Here is a 17,512-nt window from a genome sequence, read left to right on the forward strand (position 1 = left end):
TCTGTTTCATCCCCCCAAAAATCTGCTTTATTCTCCCCAAAATCTGCTCCAATTCCCCAAAATCCGCTCCATGCCCCCCCCCCCAAAAAAAAAATTTTGGAAAATCCCAAATTTCTTGGGAATATCCCACCTTGGAGCAACGTGGGATCCACAGCGAGGAGAAGGACGGGAAATTCCCCAAAAAACTCACCTGGGAGAAGCCAAATCCTCGTTCTGGGGAAATTTGGGGTGAATTTGGGTGAATTTGGGTGAATTTTGGGTGAATTTGGGGTTGATCCTTCAGGAAAAAAAATAAAATTCCGATTGTGGAAGGAAAAAATCTGGTTTGGTTTTGGAAGAGGAGTTTCGGGAAAAATCCGAATTTGAAAATTCTTTTGGCCTTTTTTTTTTTTAATCCAAATTCCCTCAATTTTTTCCGGGAATTCTGAGGAATTCTCCGGGATCAAAGGATCCGAGGAATTCCCGAATTCGGAGTTTTCTTGGGCGCCTCCAAAAGGGACCAAAATCTCAAATTTTTTCACCCAAATCTGACCCTGGGCCGCGTTTTGCTGCCGAGAAATGAAATAAAAAACCCCAAAACCACCCCAAAAAACCCCTCCCAGGAGGTTCTGAGAAGCTCCTCCTTCCTGCCCAGAAAGCACCTGATGAGATTTTTTAAAATAATAATAATAATAATAATTTAAAAAAAACCAAAGTTGTCATTTCTTAGAAATCAGAGTTTTACAGAAAAAAAACAAAACAAAACAAAACAAAACCTAAAAAAAATACAGGTGAAGGAAACTTGGGATGAATTAATGCAGGAAAATTAATTCATCTAGGATAATTAACCCAGGCAAATTAATCAAGGAAAATTAATCCAGAATGAATTAACCCAGGAAAATTAATCCAGAAAAATTAACCCACGAAAATTGACCAGAAAAATCAATCCAGGAAAATTAATGAAGGAAAATTAATCCAGGATGAATTAACCCAGGAAAATTAATCAAGGATTAATTAACCCAGGAAAATTAATCCAGGGAAATTAATTCAGAAAGATTAATCTGAGGAAAACGAATCCAGGAGCTTTTCCCGGTTTTTCCTCCCCCACCAAATCCCAAAATCCTTCCCAACCCAAGGGAGAGAAAGGGTAAAAAAAAAATCCAGAAAATCCGAAAAATGTGGATTTAATCAAATTTAATTTATTTTGGGAAAGCAGAAACCGACCCCTCGGGGAAAAACCATCTCAACTCTGTCCTTTGAGGGGAAAGAAATCCCAAAAGAATCCCAAAATTCCAAAAAAATTGGAATTTTGGGCCCCCCCCACCCGGAGTGTTTTTGGGATGAGGCGAGAGGAGGAATCCCAAATGAACCCAAAATCCGACGATTCCCGGGATTTTATTTTGGGAATTTTCCTCCAGATCTCGGTCCCGTGGTGGCACTGGGAGGTGACAGCAGGTGACAGCAGGTGACAGCAGGTGACACCCACGGCGTCCTCAGGCCACGGCGAGGAGGAGGAAGAGGAGGATGAAGGTCACCACGGCGCTGGGCGTGGCGCAGGTGACGGACGACGACTCACCTGGAGGTGACACGGTGACATCCGCCATTGTCCCCAAATCCATCCCCAACCCCACAAACACCCAGGGATCCTCCCGCCCTGGGATCCACCCCGGGAATCGGGATCCGCTCCCAGGGGAAAAGGAACATTTTAGGGTTCAGGGACACGCCCCAAAATCCCTCCTGACCTGATTTTGGGGGGTTCAGGACCCCCAAAGTCCCATTTTTGGGATTTAGGGATGTCCAAAGTCCATCTCGGGTCAATTTTGGGATTTGTGGACCCGCCCCCAAAACCCCATCAATTAATTTTTGGGGTTTAGGGACATCCAAAGTCCCTCTGGGGTCAATTTTGGGATTTGTGGACCCGCCCCCAAAACCCCATCAATTAATTTTTTAGGGACATCCAAAGTCCATCTTGGAACCATTTTGGGATTAATGGACCCGCCCCCAAAGCTCCATCAATTTAATTTTTTAGGGACATCCAAAGTCTATCTTGGATCAATTTTGGGATTCGTGGACCCGCCCCCAAAACCCCATCAATTAATTTTTGGGGTTTAGGGACCTCGGGGTGACCGAGGTGGTGTCACCGCCCCTTGGGATCTCTCCCAACCCCAAATAATGCCATGGGATTGCTCCGAAAGTCCCCAAATCCCGCCCCAAAGCCACTCTGGGGACATCCCAAAGGTGATTGGGGGTCACTGTGACATCCTGGGGGTTGTCCCCGTGCCCTTCACGTGGGTTGGGGACATTGTGACATCCTGGAGGGGCTGTGCAAGAATCTCATGGGGACATTGGGACATTCTTAGGGGGTTGTCCCCATGTCCTACAGATGGGATGGGGACACTGTGACACCCTGGGGGTTGTCCAGGTGCCCAACAGTGACACTGTCCCACCCTGAGGTGACTGTCCCCACACCCCACAGGTGCTTTAGGGACACTGTCCCCCCCCAGGTGACTGTCCCCACGCCCCACAGTGACTCTGTCCCCCCACAGGTGACTGTCCCCATGCCCTACAGATGGGTTGGGGACACTGTCCCACCCCAGGTGACTGTCCCCATGCCCCAAAGTGACCCTGTCCCACCCCAGGTGACTGTCCCCACACCCCACAGGTGGCTTGGGGACCGTCCCCGCCGTGTCCGTACCTGTCCAGGTGCAGGGCTGGCGGTAGGTCAGCGAGGCGTTGCTGGAGGACACGGCGTTGGTGACCTTGCACATGAAGATGTCCCCATCGGTGTCCGGTGTCACCCCGAGCACGGGCTCCGCCTTGCCCTGGGGCTCCTGGGGCCAGAACCACTCGTAGGTGACGTCCGGGAGGGACACGGAGCAGTTCAGGGTGGCCTGGCACCGCTGCGGGTCATCTTCGTCATTGGTGGTGGCCGTCACTTGGGGCTTGGGGACAATGTCTGTGGGAGGGGACAAAGTCTTGGTGAGGGGTCTGGGGTAACCAGAGTGGCACAGTGTCCCCAAAACACCTGTGGGGCAGCTGGAGAACCCACCCAGGGCGTCACAGTGTCCCCAAAACGCCTGTGGGGACACCTGGAGAAACATCCCCCCACAAGGTGTCACAACGTCCCCATAAGGTTCTTGGACAACCCACCCAGGGTGTCACAGTGTCCCCAAACCACCTGTAGGACACGGGGACACCCACAATGTCACAATGTCCCTGTGAGGTTCCTGGACAACCCCTCCAGGATGTCACAATGTCCCCAAAACACCTGTCAGACATAGGGGACAACCACCCCATGATGTCACAGTGTCCCCAACCCACCTGTCGGACACGGGGACAACCCTCCCAGGATGTCACAATGTCCTCATGGAGCTCTGAAACAACCCCCCAGATCATCCCCATGTCCCCAACCCCCCTGAAGAATACAGGGGACAACCCGTCCAGGATGTCACAATGTCCCCAACCCACCTGTGAGGACACCTGGACAATCCCCCAGGATGTCACAATGTCCCCAAAACACCTGTCGGACACAGGGGACAACCCCCCAGGGCATCCCTGTGTCCCCAACGCACCTGTAGGACACGAGGACAACCTCCTCAGGATGTCACAATGTCCCCAACCCACCTGTGGGACACAGGGGACAACCCCCCCAGGACATCCCTGTGTCCCCAACCCCCCTGTAGGGCACAGGGACAATCCCCCAGGATGTCACAATGTCCCCAACCCACCCATAGGACACGAGGACAACCCTCCCAGGATGTCACCAACGTCCTCATGGAGCTCTGGACCAACCCCCCAGGACATCCCAGTGTCCCCAACCCACATGTAGGACACAGGGGACAACCCGCCCAGGATGTCACAATGTCCCCAACCCACCTGTGGGGACACCTGGACAACCCCCTCAGGATGTCACAATGTCCCCAACCCACCTGTAGGACACGGGGACAACCCCCTCAAGATGTCACCAACGTCCTCATGGAGCTCTGATCCAACCCCCCAGGACATTCCAGTGTCCCCAACCCACCTGAAGAACACAGGGGACAATCCACCCAGGATGTCACAATGTCCCCAACCCACCTGTGGGACACAGGGGACAACCCGCCCAGGATGTCACAATGTCCCCAACCCACCTGTCGGACACGAGGACAACCCGCCCAGGATGTCACAATGTCCCCAACCCACCTGTAGGACACGAGGACAACCCCCTCAGGATGTCACCAACGTCCTCATGGAGCTCTGATCCAACCCCCCAGGACATCGCGGTGTCCCCAGCCCTCCTCCCCTCCCCGGTGACCCTCTGGTGCCACCTGGGTGTCCCCAAACCCACCGTAGACCTTCAGCAGGACGTGGAGGACTTTCTCCTGGCCCTGCTCGTCCTCCAGGTACAGCTGGTACCCGCCGCTGTCCCCCAGCTCCAGGTGACACATTTTTAGGGCGTGGTTGTCCAGGAGCTCCAGGCGACCCTCAAAACGCGTCTGGGGGTACCTGGGCTCCGCCCCCCGCTTCCGGTCGGCGATTTTCACCTGGTTCTTCCAGCGCCAGTGGATTTGGGAGTAGTTTTGGGGGTTTAGGGGTACGGGGGGGTTTAGGAGGGTCACCCCGCCCGTGACTGCGGTCACCTCCAGGGGGTGGGGGTCTTGGGAGCAGGCAGCTGAAAAAAGAAATTGAAATAGGAATAGGAATAAAAATAAAAATATAAAAATAAAAATAAAAATAAAAATAAAAATAAAAATATAGAAATAGAAATAGAAATAGAAATAGAAACAGGAATAAAAATAAAAATATAAAAATAAAAATAAAAATATAGAAATAGAGATAGAAATAGAAATAGAAATAGAAATAGAAATAGAAATAGAAATAGAAATAGAAATAGAAACAGGAATATAAATAAAAATAAAAAATAAAAATTAAAATTAAAATTAAAATAAAAATATAGAAATAGAAATAGAAATAGAAATAGAAATAGAAATAGGAATAGGAATAGAAATAGAAATAGAAATAGGAATAAAAATAAAAATATAAAAATAAAAATAAAAATAAAAATATAGAAATAGAAATAGAAATAGGAATAGGAATAGAAATAGAAATAGAAATAGAAATAGGAATAAAAATAAAAATATAAAAATAAAAATAAAAATATAGAAATAGAGATAGAAATAGAAATAGAAATAGAAATAGGAACAGGAATAAAAATAAAAATAAAAAATAAAAATAAAAATAAAAATATAGAAATAGAAATAGAAATAGAAATAGAAATAGAAATAGAAATAGAAATAGAAATAGAAATAGAAATAGAAATAAAAATAGGAATAGAAATAGAAATAGAAATTAAAAAAAAAAGAAAAGAAGAAAATAAAAATGAAAAAATAAAATAAAAAAAAAGAATAAAAATAAAAACAAAAATAAAAGAGAAAAAATAAAAGTAAAAATAAAAATAAAAATAAAAATATAGAAATAGAAATAGAAATAGAAATAGGAATAGAAATTAAAAAAAAAAAAGAAGAGAAAAGAAGAAAATAAAAATGAAAAAATAAAAATAAAAAAAAATAAGAATAAAAATAAAAACAAAAATGAAAGATAAAAAAAGAAATAGAAATAGGAATAGAAATTAAAAAAAAAGAAGAGAAAAGAAGAAAATAAAAATGAAAAAATAAAAATAAAAAAAAAAAGAATAAAAACAAAAACAAAAATGAAAGATAAAAAAATAAAAGTAAAAATAAAAATAAAAATAAAAATATAGAAATAGAAATAGAAATAGAAATAGAAATTAAAAAAAAAAAGAAAAGAAGAAAATAAAAATGAAAAAATAAAAATAAAAAAGAATAAAAATAAAAACAAAAATGAAAGATAAAACAAACAAAAAAGAAATAAAAATAAAATAAAAGAAATAAAAATAAAATAAAAATAAAACCAAAAAATAAAAATAAAAATAAATAAAAAAATAAAAATAAAAAATATAAAATATGAAAATGGAAATGGGGTTTGTTGCGTGGGTCCTTCGCCCTTTTTTTCCTCCCTCAACCCGTTTTGGAATTTCGGATGTTTTGAAATGGAAATAAATTAGAATATTCAAAAATAATAAAGCAGAAATAACCCCGCTGCGTTTCCTGAGGCCGCATTTTCCCCGCCCCGGGTCTCTTCCCACTTGTAATTCCACTTTAAAACGTCAATTTTACATTTTAAAATGGAATTTTTAATGAAATTCCGATTTTATTTTCAAAAATGAAATCGAAATAACCCCGCCGTTCCTGGAGGTCTTTTTGTGTTTAGAGGATTTCAAATTTTCCCACCCCGAATTCCTCCCAGGGGTTAAATTTTCCCCCCATTTGCACTTTTTTGGGATTATTTTTTTACCCCGAATTCATTCAGGGCGGGACGAGGATTTCAAAATTTTTTCCCACCCCAAATCTCTCAAGGATTAAATTTTCCCCCTCAATTCCAATTTTTGGGACTTTCTGGGAATTTTTGGGCCCCACTTTCCAGCCACGGTGGCTCCCGTGGGGTGGGACCCGGTGGTGGCACCTTGTGGGGAGAGGGGACAGGGTGGCCTCACCCCAAAGTCCCCAACTGTCCCCAAATCCACGTCCCCAACCCTTCGGCCCCGTACCTGGAGTGATGAAGAGGAGGAAGAGGAGGAGGTTCAGCAGCAGCCCCGGCGCCATTTTTTGTCACCGGTGTCACCTCCACGAGTGGGACACGCCAAAATCCAGCCTGGGACCAACCCCAAAGACCCCCGAGGCTGGAGCACCCAAGAAAAAAACCCCCAAAAACCCCTAAAAATTCAAAAAAACTCTAAAAAAAGCCCTAAAACCCCTAAAAATAAACCCCCCCAAACCCTAAAAAATTCCAAAAAACATTTTAAAAACCCTAAAAAAAGCCCTAAAACCCCTAAAAATAAGAACTTAAAAACCCTAAAAACTGTGTGGTGGGTGGAACTGGCGGAAAGTGAAGAACCCACGTGGTGCTGACCAACGGTTCCTGTTTCCCTTCCGGGGCCCCAGACGGCGGTTTTTGGGGACATTATGGGATGTCTCATGGGTGTCACAGTATGGGACAGGGACAAACACCAAAGTACCCAGGGGATGTCCCAAATCCACGCCGGAGTGACCCAAATTTACACCGCAGTGACCCCAATGGACACTGACCCCAAATCCACACCACAGTGACCCCAATGGACACTGACCCCAAATCCCCACCCAGTGACCCCAATGGCCAATGGACACTGACCCCAAATCCCCACCCAGTGACCCCAATGGACACTGACCCCAAATCCACACCCAGTGACCCCAATGGACACTGACCCCAAATCCACACCCAGTGACCCCAATGGACACTGACCCCAAATCCACACCAGTGACCCCAATGGACACTGACCCCAAATCCACACCAGTGACCCCAATGGACACTGACCCCAAATCCCCACCACAGTGACCCCAATGGGCACTGACCCCAAATCCACACCCAGTGACCCCAATGGACACTGACCCCAAATCCACACCCAGTGACCCCAATGGACACTGACCCCAAATCCCCACCCAGTGACCCCAATGGACACTGACCCCAAATCCACACCCAGTGACCCCAATGGACACTGACCCCAAATCCACACCCAGTGACCCCAATGGACACTGACCCCAAATCCACACCCAGTGACCCCAATGGACACTGACCCCAAATCCACACCACAGTGACCCCAATGGACACTGACCCCAAATCCCCACCCAGTGACCCCAATGGACACTGACCCCAAATCCACACCCAGTGACCCCAATGGGCACTGACCCCAAATCCCCACCCAGTGACCCCAATGGACACTGACCCCAAATCCCCCCACAGTGACCCCAATGGACACTGACCCCAAATCCCCCCACAGTGACCCCAATGGACACTGACCCCAAATCCCCACCACAGTGACCCCAATGGACACTGACCCCAAATCCACACCCTGTGACCCCAATGGACACTGACCCCAAGGGTGACCAGAGTGACCCCAAAGCCATCCCAATGGACAATGGGACACTGACCCCATATCTGAGTGACCAGAGTGACCCCAAAGCCGTCCCCATGGCCAATAGGTCACCAGACTGACCCCAAAGTTGTCCCCATGGCCAATGGGACACTGACCCTAAGGGTCACCAGAGTGACCCCAAAGCCGGGGGGGGTTTGGGATCCTCCAGGGGGGATTTGGGATCTGATCCCAGGGAATGGCCGGCCCAGGTTAGAAATCTGGGATAATTTTTTCCACAGAAGAAGAGAAAAGGACGGAATTCCTGGATGAATTCCTGGAGATTCCTCTGGATGACCGAGTGGGGAAAAAAAGGGGGGAAACGAGGCAAAAAGAGGGAAAAAAGAGGGAAAAAAAGGGAAAAAGTGGGGGAAAAGCGGGGGGGGGGGGAAAGAGGGGAAAAAGTGGGAAAAAGGGAACAGGGATAAAAAGATTAAAAAGGGGGAAAGGGAAGAAAAAGAGGAAAAGGGAGGAAAAGGGGAAAGAAAGAAGGAAAAGAGGAAATGGGAGAATGAGAAGAAAGAGGAGAAAGGGGGAAAAAGGGGGGAAAGGAGAAAAAAAAAGGGAAAAAAAGAGGGGGGAAGGAAAAAAAAAGTGGGGGGAAAAAAGAGGATAATTCCCCTAAAATCCTTCCCAAAATCCACCCCCCCCCCTAAAATTCCTGCTCCGTCCCTGTGCCCGATTAATTAATGAAACAAGTTAATTACACAGCTCAGATATATTTACACCAAAAAAAAAAAAATTAAAATTTAATTTAAAAATTTAAACTACAGAATTCTCAAACTTTCCAAACCCTAAAAAAATCCCAACCAAATCCACAAAATTCCCAATTTTCCCAAATCCATCCCTTCCGGAACTTTCAATCCCCCAAATCTTCGCTCCGAGGGTTGAATTTTGAGATGAAAACCACGAAATTTTGGGATATTTTTTTATTCCTGTGGGAATTTGGGGGATTTTAGGGACGCTGGTGTCCGGCAGGTTTTGGGAATCCCAAACTCTGGTAACCTCCGATATCCTGCGAGAAAAAACAAGGTGAAATTTGGGATTATTTTGGGGATCACAAATCCTAAAAAAATACCGGGATTTGGGGGTTTTTTGGGGGGATCAAAAATCCCCAAAAAATCCGGGATTTGGGTTTTTTGGTGGGGATCAAAATTCCCCCAAAAATCTAGGATTTGGGAGGTTTTTTGAGGATAAAATCTCCCCTAAAAATGGGTTTTTTTGTTACCTCCAAGTAAGCGGTGGAGATCAAAGCTCGGTCCAGCCTCTTCCTCTGGGTGGAGGAAGGCTGTGGGGGAAAAAATGGGGGAAAACGGGGAAAAATAGGGAAAGAAAGGGAAAAAAGGGGTTAAAAAATGGAGAAAAAAGGAGGGAAAAAGGCGGAGAAAAAAGGGGAATAAAAAAGGGTATTAAAAAAGGGAAAAAAGGGAAAAAATGGGGAAAAAACAGAAAAAAGGGGATGAAAAGGGGAAGAAAAAGGGGAGAAAAAGGGGAGGAAAAGGGAGATTAAGAGGGGGAAAATGGGGGAAAAAGAGGGGAAAATGGGGGGATAAAAAGGGAAGAAAAAAGTTTTTAAAAAGGGGTTAAAAGGGGGATAAAAAGGGGGGAAAAGGGAAAAAAGAGGGAGAGAAAAGGTGGAAAAAAGAGGGGAAAATTGGGATAAAAAAGGGGGATACAAAGGGGATAAAACGTGGATAAAAAGGGGGAAAATGAGGGGGAAAAAAGAGGGAAAAGGGAAAAAAAAAATGAAAAAAGGGGAAAAAATGGGGAGGAAAAAAAGGGAGAGGGAAAAAAAAGGAAAAATTTAAATATTCCCATTAGGAAAAGTGGGACGATGATCCCAAAATTTCAGGATTTGGGGACAATTTCTCACCCGCCGAGTGAACTGGACCGTGGAATAAAGGGTTAAATTTTGGGATTTTTCCCAATTCCTGGGATGTTCCTGCCAGAGGGGAGGAAAAAATATAAACCATGGTATTATATAAAGAATATAATATAATATAATATAATATAATATAATATAATATAATATAATATACAATACAATATAATATAATTAATATATAAAATATAAAAATTATATCTCAATAATCCCCAAATTCCACAGAAAAATTCCCCTCCCAATTCCCTAAAAATTCCCTAAAAAAAAAAAAGGAATATTTTTTTTAATGTGACAAATTTTGAGAAAATGAAATTTTTTTATCACATCTTAAAAACTTTGGGAATAAAACGGGAATAAAGTTTTTTAAAACGTGATAAAATGATTTTTTTTTAAATCAAATTTTAAACAGATTGGAAATAAAAAAATGGAATAAAACGTCAATCAAATTATAAAGGTTTCGGAAATAAAAAATTTTGGAATAAAATTTTGTAAATCAAATTTTAAAATTGGATAATTTTTTTTTAAGTTTGAAAAAAGATGTATTTTTTTTCCTATAAAATTCAAATAAAAATTGAAATTAAGGGGCTCTCACCTGAGTCCTGGGATTGACCACGGCGTAAATGGTGGCTCCTTCCTGCGGACACTAAAATAAAAATCCAAAAATGGTTAAAAAGATCAAAGGTTGGGATCTTCCCAAATAAAAAAAATTAAAATTTGGGACATCCTCAAATTAAAAGATCAAATTTGGGATATTCCCAAACAGAAGGAATTTCCTCATGGAAAAGCAAAGGTTTAATCTTTATTTTCATTTTTATTTTTATTTTCAATTTATTTTTAATTTATTATTTAGTGTTTATTGTGTATTGCTTGTTGTTTACCGTTTATTGTTCATTATTTATGTGTTGTCCATTTAGAAAAATTGTTATGAATTATTATTAATTTGTTCATTAATAGTTATTATCAAGGCTTAATATTTCTTATTGCGTGTTCATTAGTTCTTATTATTTATTAATTGTCGGGCTTATTTATTATCTATTATTCGTTGGTTTTATTTGTTATTTAGCATCGATTGCCCCTTTTTTATTGTTCGTTATTTCTTTTTATTGTTTCTTTTTATCTTTGTTCCTTTTTATTGGGTTTATTGTTTTCATATTATATTGTATTATATTGTATTGTATTGTATTGTATTGTATTGTATTATATTATATTATATTATATTATATTATATTATATTATATTACATTGTATTGTATTGTATTGTTATTGTAATTATATTATATTGTATTATATCACACAATATTATACTTTATTACTATATTCTATTCTATTCTATTCTATTCTATTTTATTATATTGTTATGTTGTGTTATTGTAATTATATTATATTATACTATATTATACTTTATTATTATACTATATTATTTTATTTTATTTTATTTTATATCATTACATCACATCAGATATATTACATTATATTGTATCATATCCCACTCCAATACACTGCATTAATCATTCCTTTCATTATTTATGAGGCCGATCACTAATGACATTAATTATGCACTATTAATTAGAGGCCGTTAATTCCCTGGGGGCACTCACGGGCTCCTGGCGCGGTTTCCTCGGCCCCACCTCGGCGTAGAGAGTCAGCGGCTGCTCCGGGGGGCCTCCGGGGGGCCCTGGGGGAGAGAATTCCCGAATTTGGGGGGTTTGGGGTCGGAATTCCCAAATTTGGGGGATTTAAGGGTCAGTTTGGGGTCAGAATTCCCAAATTTGGGGGGTTTAAGGGTCAGTTTGGGGTCAGAATTCCCAAATTTGGGGGGTTTAGGGGTCATTCTGGGATCAGAATTCCCAAATTTGGGGGATTTAAGGGTCAGTCTAGGATCCGAATTCCCAAATTTCGGGGTTCCAAGAGCCATCCCGGGGTCAGAATTCCCAAAATTTGGGGCTTCCAAGGGTCATTCTGGGATCAGAATTCCAAAACTGGAAGATTCCAGGAGTCAGAATTCCCGGATTTTGGGGTTCCAATGGTTAATGTGAGATCGGAATTCTCAAATTTGAGGTTTCAGGGGTCAGTTTGGGGTCAGAATTCCCAGATTTTGGGGCTCCAAGGGTCAGTTTGGGGTCAGAATTCCCAGATTTTGGGGCTCCAAGGGTCAGTTTGGGGTCAGAATTCCCAGATTTTGGGGCTCCAAGGGTCAGTTTGGGGTCAGAATTCCCAGATTTTGGGATTGCAAGTGTCAGTTTGGGGTCAGAATCCCCAAATTTGAGGTTCCAGGGGTCAGTTTGGGATCAGAATCCCCAAATTTGGGGTTCCAAGGGTCAGTTTGGGATCAGAATTCCCAGATTTTGGGGATCCCGCTCCGACATTCCCCACAAACCTTCCCGGGAATTCTTCCTCCTCCTCCTCCTCCAGCAGCAGCAGCCCACAAGCAGCAGGGTCAAGGTCAAGGTCAAGGTCAAGGTCAAGGCCACGGTCACCAGCATCCAGTGGCTGAAATTCCCCGGAATTCCTGGAAAAAAAATTCCCAAAATCCCAAAATTGGGGAGGGGATTTAAAGGTCCCTCCCCAACCAAATCCCTCCAGGAATTCCCTGGATCCTGAAATTGATACTTTCACTTTATATCGAATTTAATAATAATGTTATAGGTTAAAGATAAGAATTAAATTAAATTAAATTAAATTTTAAATTAAATAATTGTAGGCTAAAGATAAGAAATATTATATATATATATATATAATATATATATGTGTGTATGTATATAAAAACTTCAAATTCCATGGAAAAATCCCCTCCTAATTCCCTGAAATTCCCAAATTCCGTGGAAAAATTCCCAAATTCCGTGGAAAATCTCCCAAATTCCGTGGGAAATCTCCCAAACTCCGTGGAGAAGGTTCCCGAACACACCTGGGCAGGTGAGGTTGGCGCTGGCCGTTCTCCACCCCGCGGGGTTACTGACGTTACAGCGGCAATTTTGGGGTTCGGCGCCTTCGGGGACCCTCCGGATGATCCAGGATTGGAATTCTGGGATTTCTGGGAATTTCGGGATTTCTGGGAATTCCGATAATTCCACGGGATCCCCGGGACAGGTCCAGGTGTAGGAAACGTTCCCGGGGCTGGAGCAGAGCAGGGACAGGAGACACCAGCCAGGATCCCGCCGCAGGAGTTGGGATTTCAGGGACGGCTCCTGGATGGGATCTGTGGGGACAGGGAGGGTCACAGGGGACAGGGGACACGGGGACAGGGGACAGAGGGGACACGGGGGACAGACAGACAGGGGACAGGGGACAGAGGGACAGGAGACACCAGCCGCGATCCCGCCGCAGGAGTTGGGATTCCAGGGACGGCTCCTGGATGGGATCTGTGGGGACAGGGAGGGTCACAGGGGACAGGGGACACGGGGACAGGGGACAGGGGTCACAGGGGACAGGGGACAGGAGACACCAGCCGCGATCCCGCCGCAGGAGTTGGGATTCCAGGGACGACTTCTGGATGGGGTCTGAGGGGACAGGGAGGGTCACAGGGGACAGGGGTCACAGGGGACAGGGGACAGGGGTCACAGGGGACAGGGGACAGGGGGACAGGAGACACCAGCCGGGATCCCGCCGCAGGAGTTGGGATTCCAGGGACGGCTCCTGGATGGGATCTGTGGGGACAGGGAGGGTCACAGGGGACAGGGGACACAGGGGACAGGGGTCACAGGGGACAGGGGACAGAGGGACAGAGGGGACAGACAAATAGGGGACAGGGGACAGGGGACAGGAGACACCAGCCGGGATCCCGTGACAGGAGTTGGGATTTCAGGGACGGCTCCTGGATGGGGTCTGTGGGGACAGGGAGGGTCACAGGGGACAGGGGACACGGGGACAGGGGACAGGGGATAGGGGACAGGGGTCACAGGGGACACGGGGACAGGAGGACAAGGGGACAGAGGGGACAGACAAACAGGGGACAGGGGACAGAGGGACAGAGGGACAGGAGACACCAGCCGGGATCCCGTGACAGGAGTTGGGATTCCAGGGACGGCTCCTGGATGGGATCTGTGGGGACAGGGAGGGTCACAGGGGACAGGGGACACGGGGACAGGGGTCACAGGGGACAGGGGGACAGAGGGACAGAGGGGACAGACAAATAGGGGACAGGGGACAGAGGGACAGGGGTAGCAGGGGACAGGAGGACAAGGGGACAGAGGGACAGAGGGGACAGACAGGGGACAGGGGACAGAGGGGACATGAGACACCAGCCGGGATCCCGCCGCAGGAGTTGGGATTTCAGGGACAGCTCCTGGATGGGGTCTGTGGGGACAGGGAGGGTCACAGGGGACAGGGGACAGGGGGACAGAGGGACAGAGGGACAGAGGGGACATGGGGACAAGGGACATGGGGATAGAAGGACAAAAGGGACAGAGGGGACAGAGGGACACGGGGACAGAGGGGACAGAGGGGACAGAGGGGATAGGGGGACAGAGGGGATAGGGGGACACAGGGACACGAGGACAAAGGGGACAGAGGGGACAGAGGGACACAGGGACACGAGGCCTCAGCCGCGCTTACCCCACACAGTGACCTGGAAGCACCGGGAGAAAATCCCGGAGGAATTCTCGAACTCGGCCGTGTAGACGCCGTGATCCCTCCGGAGAACCGGGGACAGGCACAGCGCCAGCGGCTCCAGCCGGAATTCCGCCCTGCCCTGGAAGGATCCCTTGGGGCGGGACACGATCCCTGTCCTGTTGGCTGTCAGGATCCTCTCCTGAGTCCTGGGATCCTTTTTGGCTCTCCAGTGGATCTCTGTCCACTCCCACGGGGGTTTCTCCGGCTCCAGGCACAGCGAAGATCCGGCGGACACGGCTCGATCGCGGCATTCCAGGGATCCCAAAACTCCTAAAACAGACCCAGGAGGAGGCTGTGAGCCCAGGAGAGGTTCCACAGGTCCCAAGGGGACACGGTCACTGCTGGTGACACCCCCAGCCCAGACCTGCAGGGTCCCAGGGGGACATTCACCGTCCCCATCCCAAAAATTCCGTTCCCTCCACGCCATCCCAAAGTGTTTCTGTGTCTATTCCCCATCCCAAAAATTCAGTTTTCTCCCCGTTATCCCAGACTGGTTCTGTGCCCGTTCCTCATCCCAAAAATTGGATTTCCTCCCCGTCATCCCAAACTGGTTCTGTGTCTATTCCTCATCCCGAAATTTCCACTCTCTGCCCCATTATCCCCAACTGGTCAAGTGTTTATTTCCCATTCCTATCCCGAAGTTCCCACTCTTTCCCCGTTATCCTGGTCAAGGGTCTGTTCCCCATCCCAAAAATTCCATTCTCTCCCCATCATCCCAAACGGGTTTTGTGCCCATTCCTCATCCCCATTCCAAAAACTTCCACTCTCTCTCCATTATCCCAGACTTGTTCTTCATCTATTCCTCATCTCCATCCTCATCCCAAAAATTCCACTTTGCCCCATTATCCCAAACCAGTTTTGTGCCCATTCCCCATCCCAAAACTTCAATTTATCTCCCCATTATCCCAGACTGGTTCTTCAGCTATTCCCCATCTCCATCCCAAAATTCCCACACTCTGCCCCTTATCCCAGACTGGTCAAGTCTCCATTCTCCATCCCAAAAATTCCATTTATCTCCCCATCATCCCAAACCACTTTTATGCCCATTCCCCATCCCAAAATTTCCTCTCTCCCCGTTATCCCAAACTGGTTCTGTGCCCATTCTCCATCCCCAAAATTCCATTTTCTCCCCATTATCCCAAACCGGTTTTGTGCCCATTCCCCATCCCAATCCCAAAATTCCCTCTCCCCCCAGCCCCTTTTCCCCTTCCCAAACCCAGGGAATTTCATCCCCTCCCTCGCCCCCTTTTTATTTATTTTTTGGGGTCTATTTATTTTTTTTTTTTTCTTCTCAACTTTCTGAATTTTCTCTTGTCGAGAGCGGCCCCGGATGTCGCAGGACCCTAAAAATAACCCCACGGAACATCCGGCCACTTCCTGAGTGCTCCTTGTGGTCACCTCGGCGCGCCTCCGCCTCACGAAATCCCCCCTAAATTCAAATCCCACCCATCCCAAAGGGGTTTTGGGGTTTTTTTCCCCCCCTTTGCCAGGAAATTCCTCCCCCTGGCGCATCCTGAGCCGCTGGTTGGGTTATGGAAATCCCAAAATTTGAGATTTGCTGCAGGTTGTGGGGAGACGCCCCAAGGCTCAGGGAAAAAATCGGGAATTCCGGAGGTTTGGAGCGGAGAAAGGAGGAAAATCCTTCTCCTGGAGGAGTGGGAGAGGGGATTATTTATGGGTGGGATTGTGGAAAAGGGTTTTTTTTCCCAAAAAATTGTCTTTTCTGGCTGCTCAGGGAGAATCCCGGGGTTCTCCTGAGGGAGCTGGGGGGGCTCAGCCTGGGAAAAAGGGGGATCCAGGGGGGATTTGGGATCCTCCAGGGGAATTTGGGATCCTCCAGGGGAATTTGGGATCTGATCCCAGGGAACGGCGCCGGGACAGGAGGGAACAGCCTCGAGCTGGGCCAGGGTTGGAAATTTGGGATGATTTTTCCATGGAAAAAGGGTCGGGAATCATCAGGAGGGGTTTGGGGAGGGTCAGATCCATCCCTGGAGGTGCCGGAGGAAAGTTCTGGAATTCCAGGTGACCAGATGAGGATCAACCAACCCCTCGATGACCTGGGGGCTCTTTCCCGACCTCAAAAATCCCAGGATTCTGCAAATCCCGGAGTTTTCAGGGGCCAAAAAATTGCCGAGGCCCCACCGAGGCGTGTCCAGAAGATGCTCCAGACACCTGGAGGAGCTCCAGGACCAAATCCCGCGGATTCCACACCCCAAATCTCTGTCTTTAAGGAAAAAAAACCCCAAAAACCTGGGCCATCAGCAGCTGCCCCAAAATCCTGGGAAAATCCTTCGAGCAGAAAGATTCAAGTTTGGAAAAAAAAGAGTTTGGAAAAAAAGAGGAGAAGTCAAAGCTGCGGGTTCTGGAGCTGCCGGGACGGGGAAGTCGTGACTTTTCAGCCCAATTCCACATCCGAAGTTCTGCCCGGGGCAAGAGGAACTGGCCCCGACTTTTCCCTGGGCAGAACGAGGTGAGAAAACGGAGTAAAAAAAAACCCAAAACAACCCAAAATTCGCCTTTCCATCCCTCCCAAAAACTTCTCTCCCCGCTCCAGCTTTTCCTTGGAGTTTCCCCGGGATTCCCGCATCCTTCCTCTTCATCCCAACCCCACTCTTCCTCACCTCGGCGCCCAGCCAGGCCCAGCAGCAGCGCCAGCAGCGCCAGGGGACAGCGGGGACACCCGGGAGGGGACATCTGGGGACTGTCCCCCCCGAAAGAGCCGCGGAAATTGCGGGGACCCCTCGGGGCTGGCGGGGACTTCCTCTGCTCTTCCTCCTCCTCCTGCTGCCGCTGCTCAGCCCCGAAAGTGGCGGAGAATTAATTTTAATTGCCGCTAGAGGGGTTGGTGTTTTTTAGGGGGGGTGTTTTGGTTTCCTTTTGTCTCTGGGGACATCGCGGTGGCTCCGGTGGCCTCAGCCCGGACACGGCAGTGGCAGGATGGGGACATTTGGGGAGGAAGAACTGACTCCAAAATGTCCTTTCCAACCCCCATATCCTCCTCGTTTCAGCCCCAAAATCCTCTTTATTTCAGCCCAAAA

General features: G+C 46.8%; 2 protein-coding genes across 3 annotated transcripts; both read right to left on the minus strand.

Annotated features, from left to right (window-relative positions):
* Window positions 1-1,355: 1,355 nt before the first annotated feature.
* On the minus strand, window positions 1,356-6,763 carry LOC136374723 (SLAM family member 8-like). The gene is made up of 4 exons (XM_066340115.1): window positions 6,587-6,763; window positions 4,307-4,630; window positions 2,675-2,935; window positions 1,356-1,555 (listed from the first exon to the last, which is right to left on the minus strand). The coding sequence occupies exons 1-4, from the start codon at window positions 6,639-6,641 to the stop codon at window positions 1,473-1,475; spliced, it is 723 nt and encodes a 240-aa protein (XP_066196212.1). The 5' UTR covers window positions 6,642-6,763; the 3' UTR covers window positions 1,356-1,472.
* A 1,969-nt stretch (window positions 6,764-8,732) lies between these two features.
* On the minus strand, window positions 8,733-15,094 carry CD244 (CD244 molecule). Of its 2 annotated transcripts, XM_066340124.1 has the most exons (8): window positions 14,418-15,094; window positions 12,772-13,062; window positions 12,244-12,375; window positions 11,465-11,541; window positions 10,459-10,500; window positions 9,858-9,926; window positions 9,213-9,272; window positions 8,733-8,999 (listed from the first exon to the last, which is right to left on the minus strand). In XM_066340124.1, the coding sequence occupies exons 1-8, from the start codon at window positions 14,899-14,901 to the stop codon at window positions 8,940-8,942; spliced, it is 1,215 nt and encodes a 404-aa protein (XP_066196221.1). In that variant the 5' UTR covers window positions 14,902-15,094; the 3' UTR covers window positions 8,733-8,939. The 2 variants fall into 2 exon arrangements, with proteins under 2 accessions (XP_066196221.1, XP_066196222.1); XM_066340125.1 differs by lacking the exon at window positions 11,465-11,541.
* Window positions 15,095-17,512: the final 2,418 nt, after the last annotated feature.

The sequence above is a fragment of the Sylvia atricapilla genome, unplaced genomic scaffold (genome assembly GCF_009819655.1).
Source record: "Sylvia atricapilla isolate bSylAtr1 unplaced genomic scaffold, bSylAtr1.pri scaffold_112_arrow_ctg1, whole genome shotgun sequence".
NCBI classification, from domain to species: Eukaryota; Metazoa; Chordata; class Aves; order Passeriformes; family Sylviidae; genus Sylvia; species Sylvia atricapilla.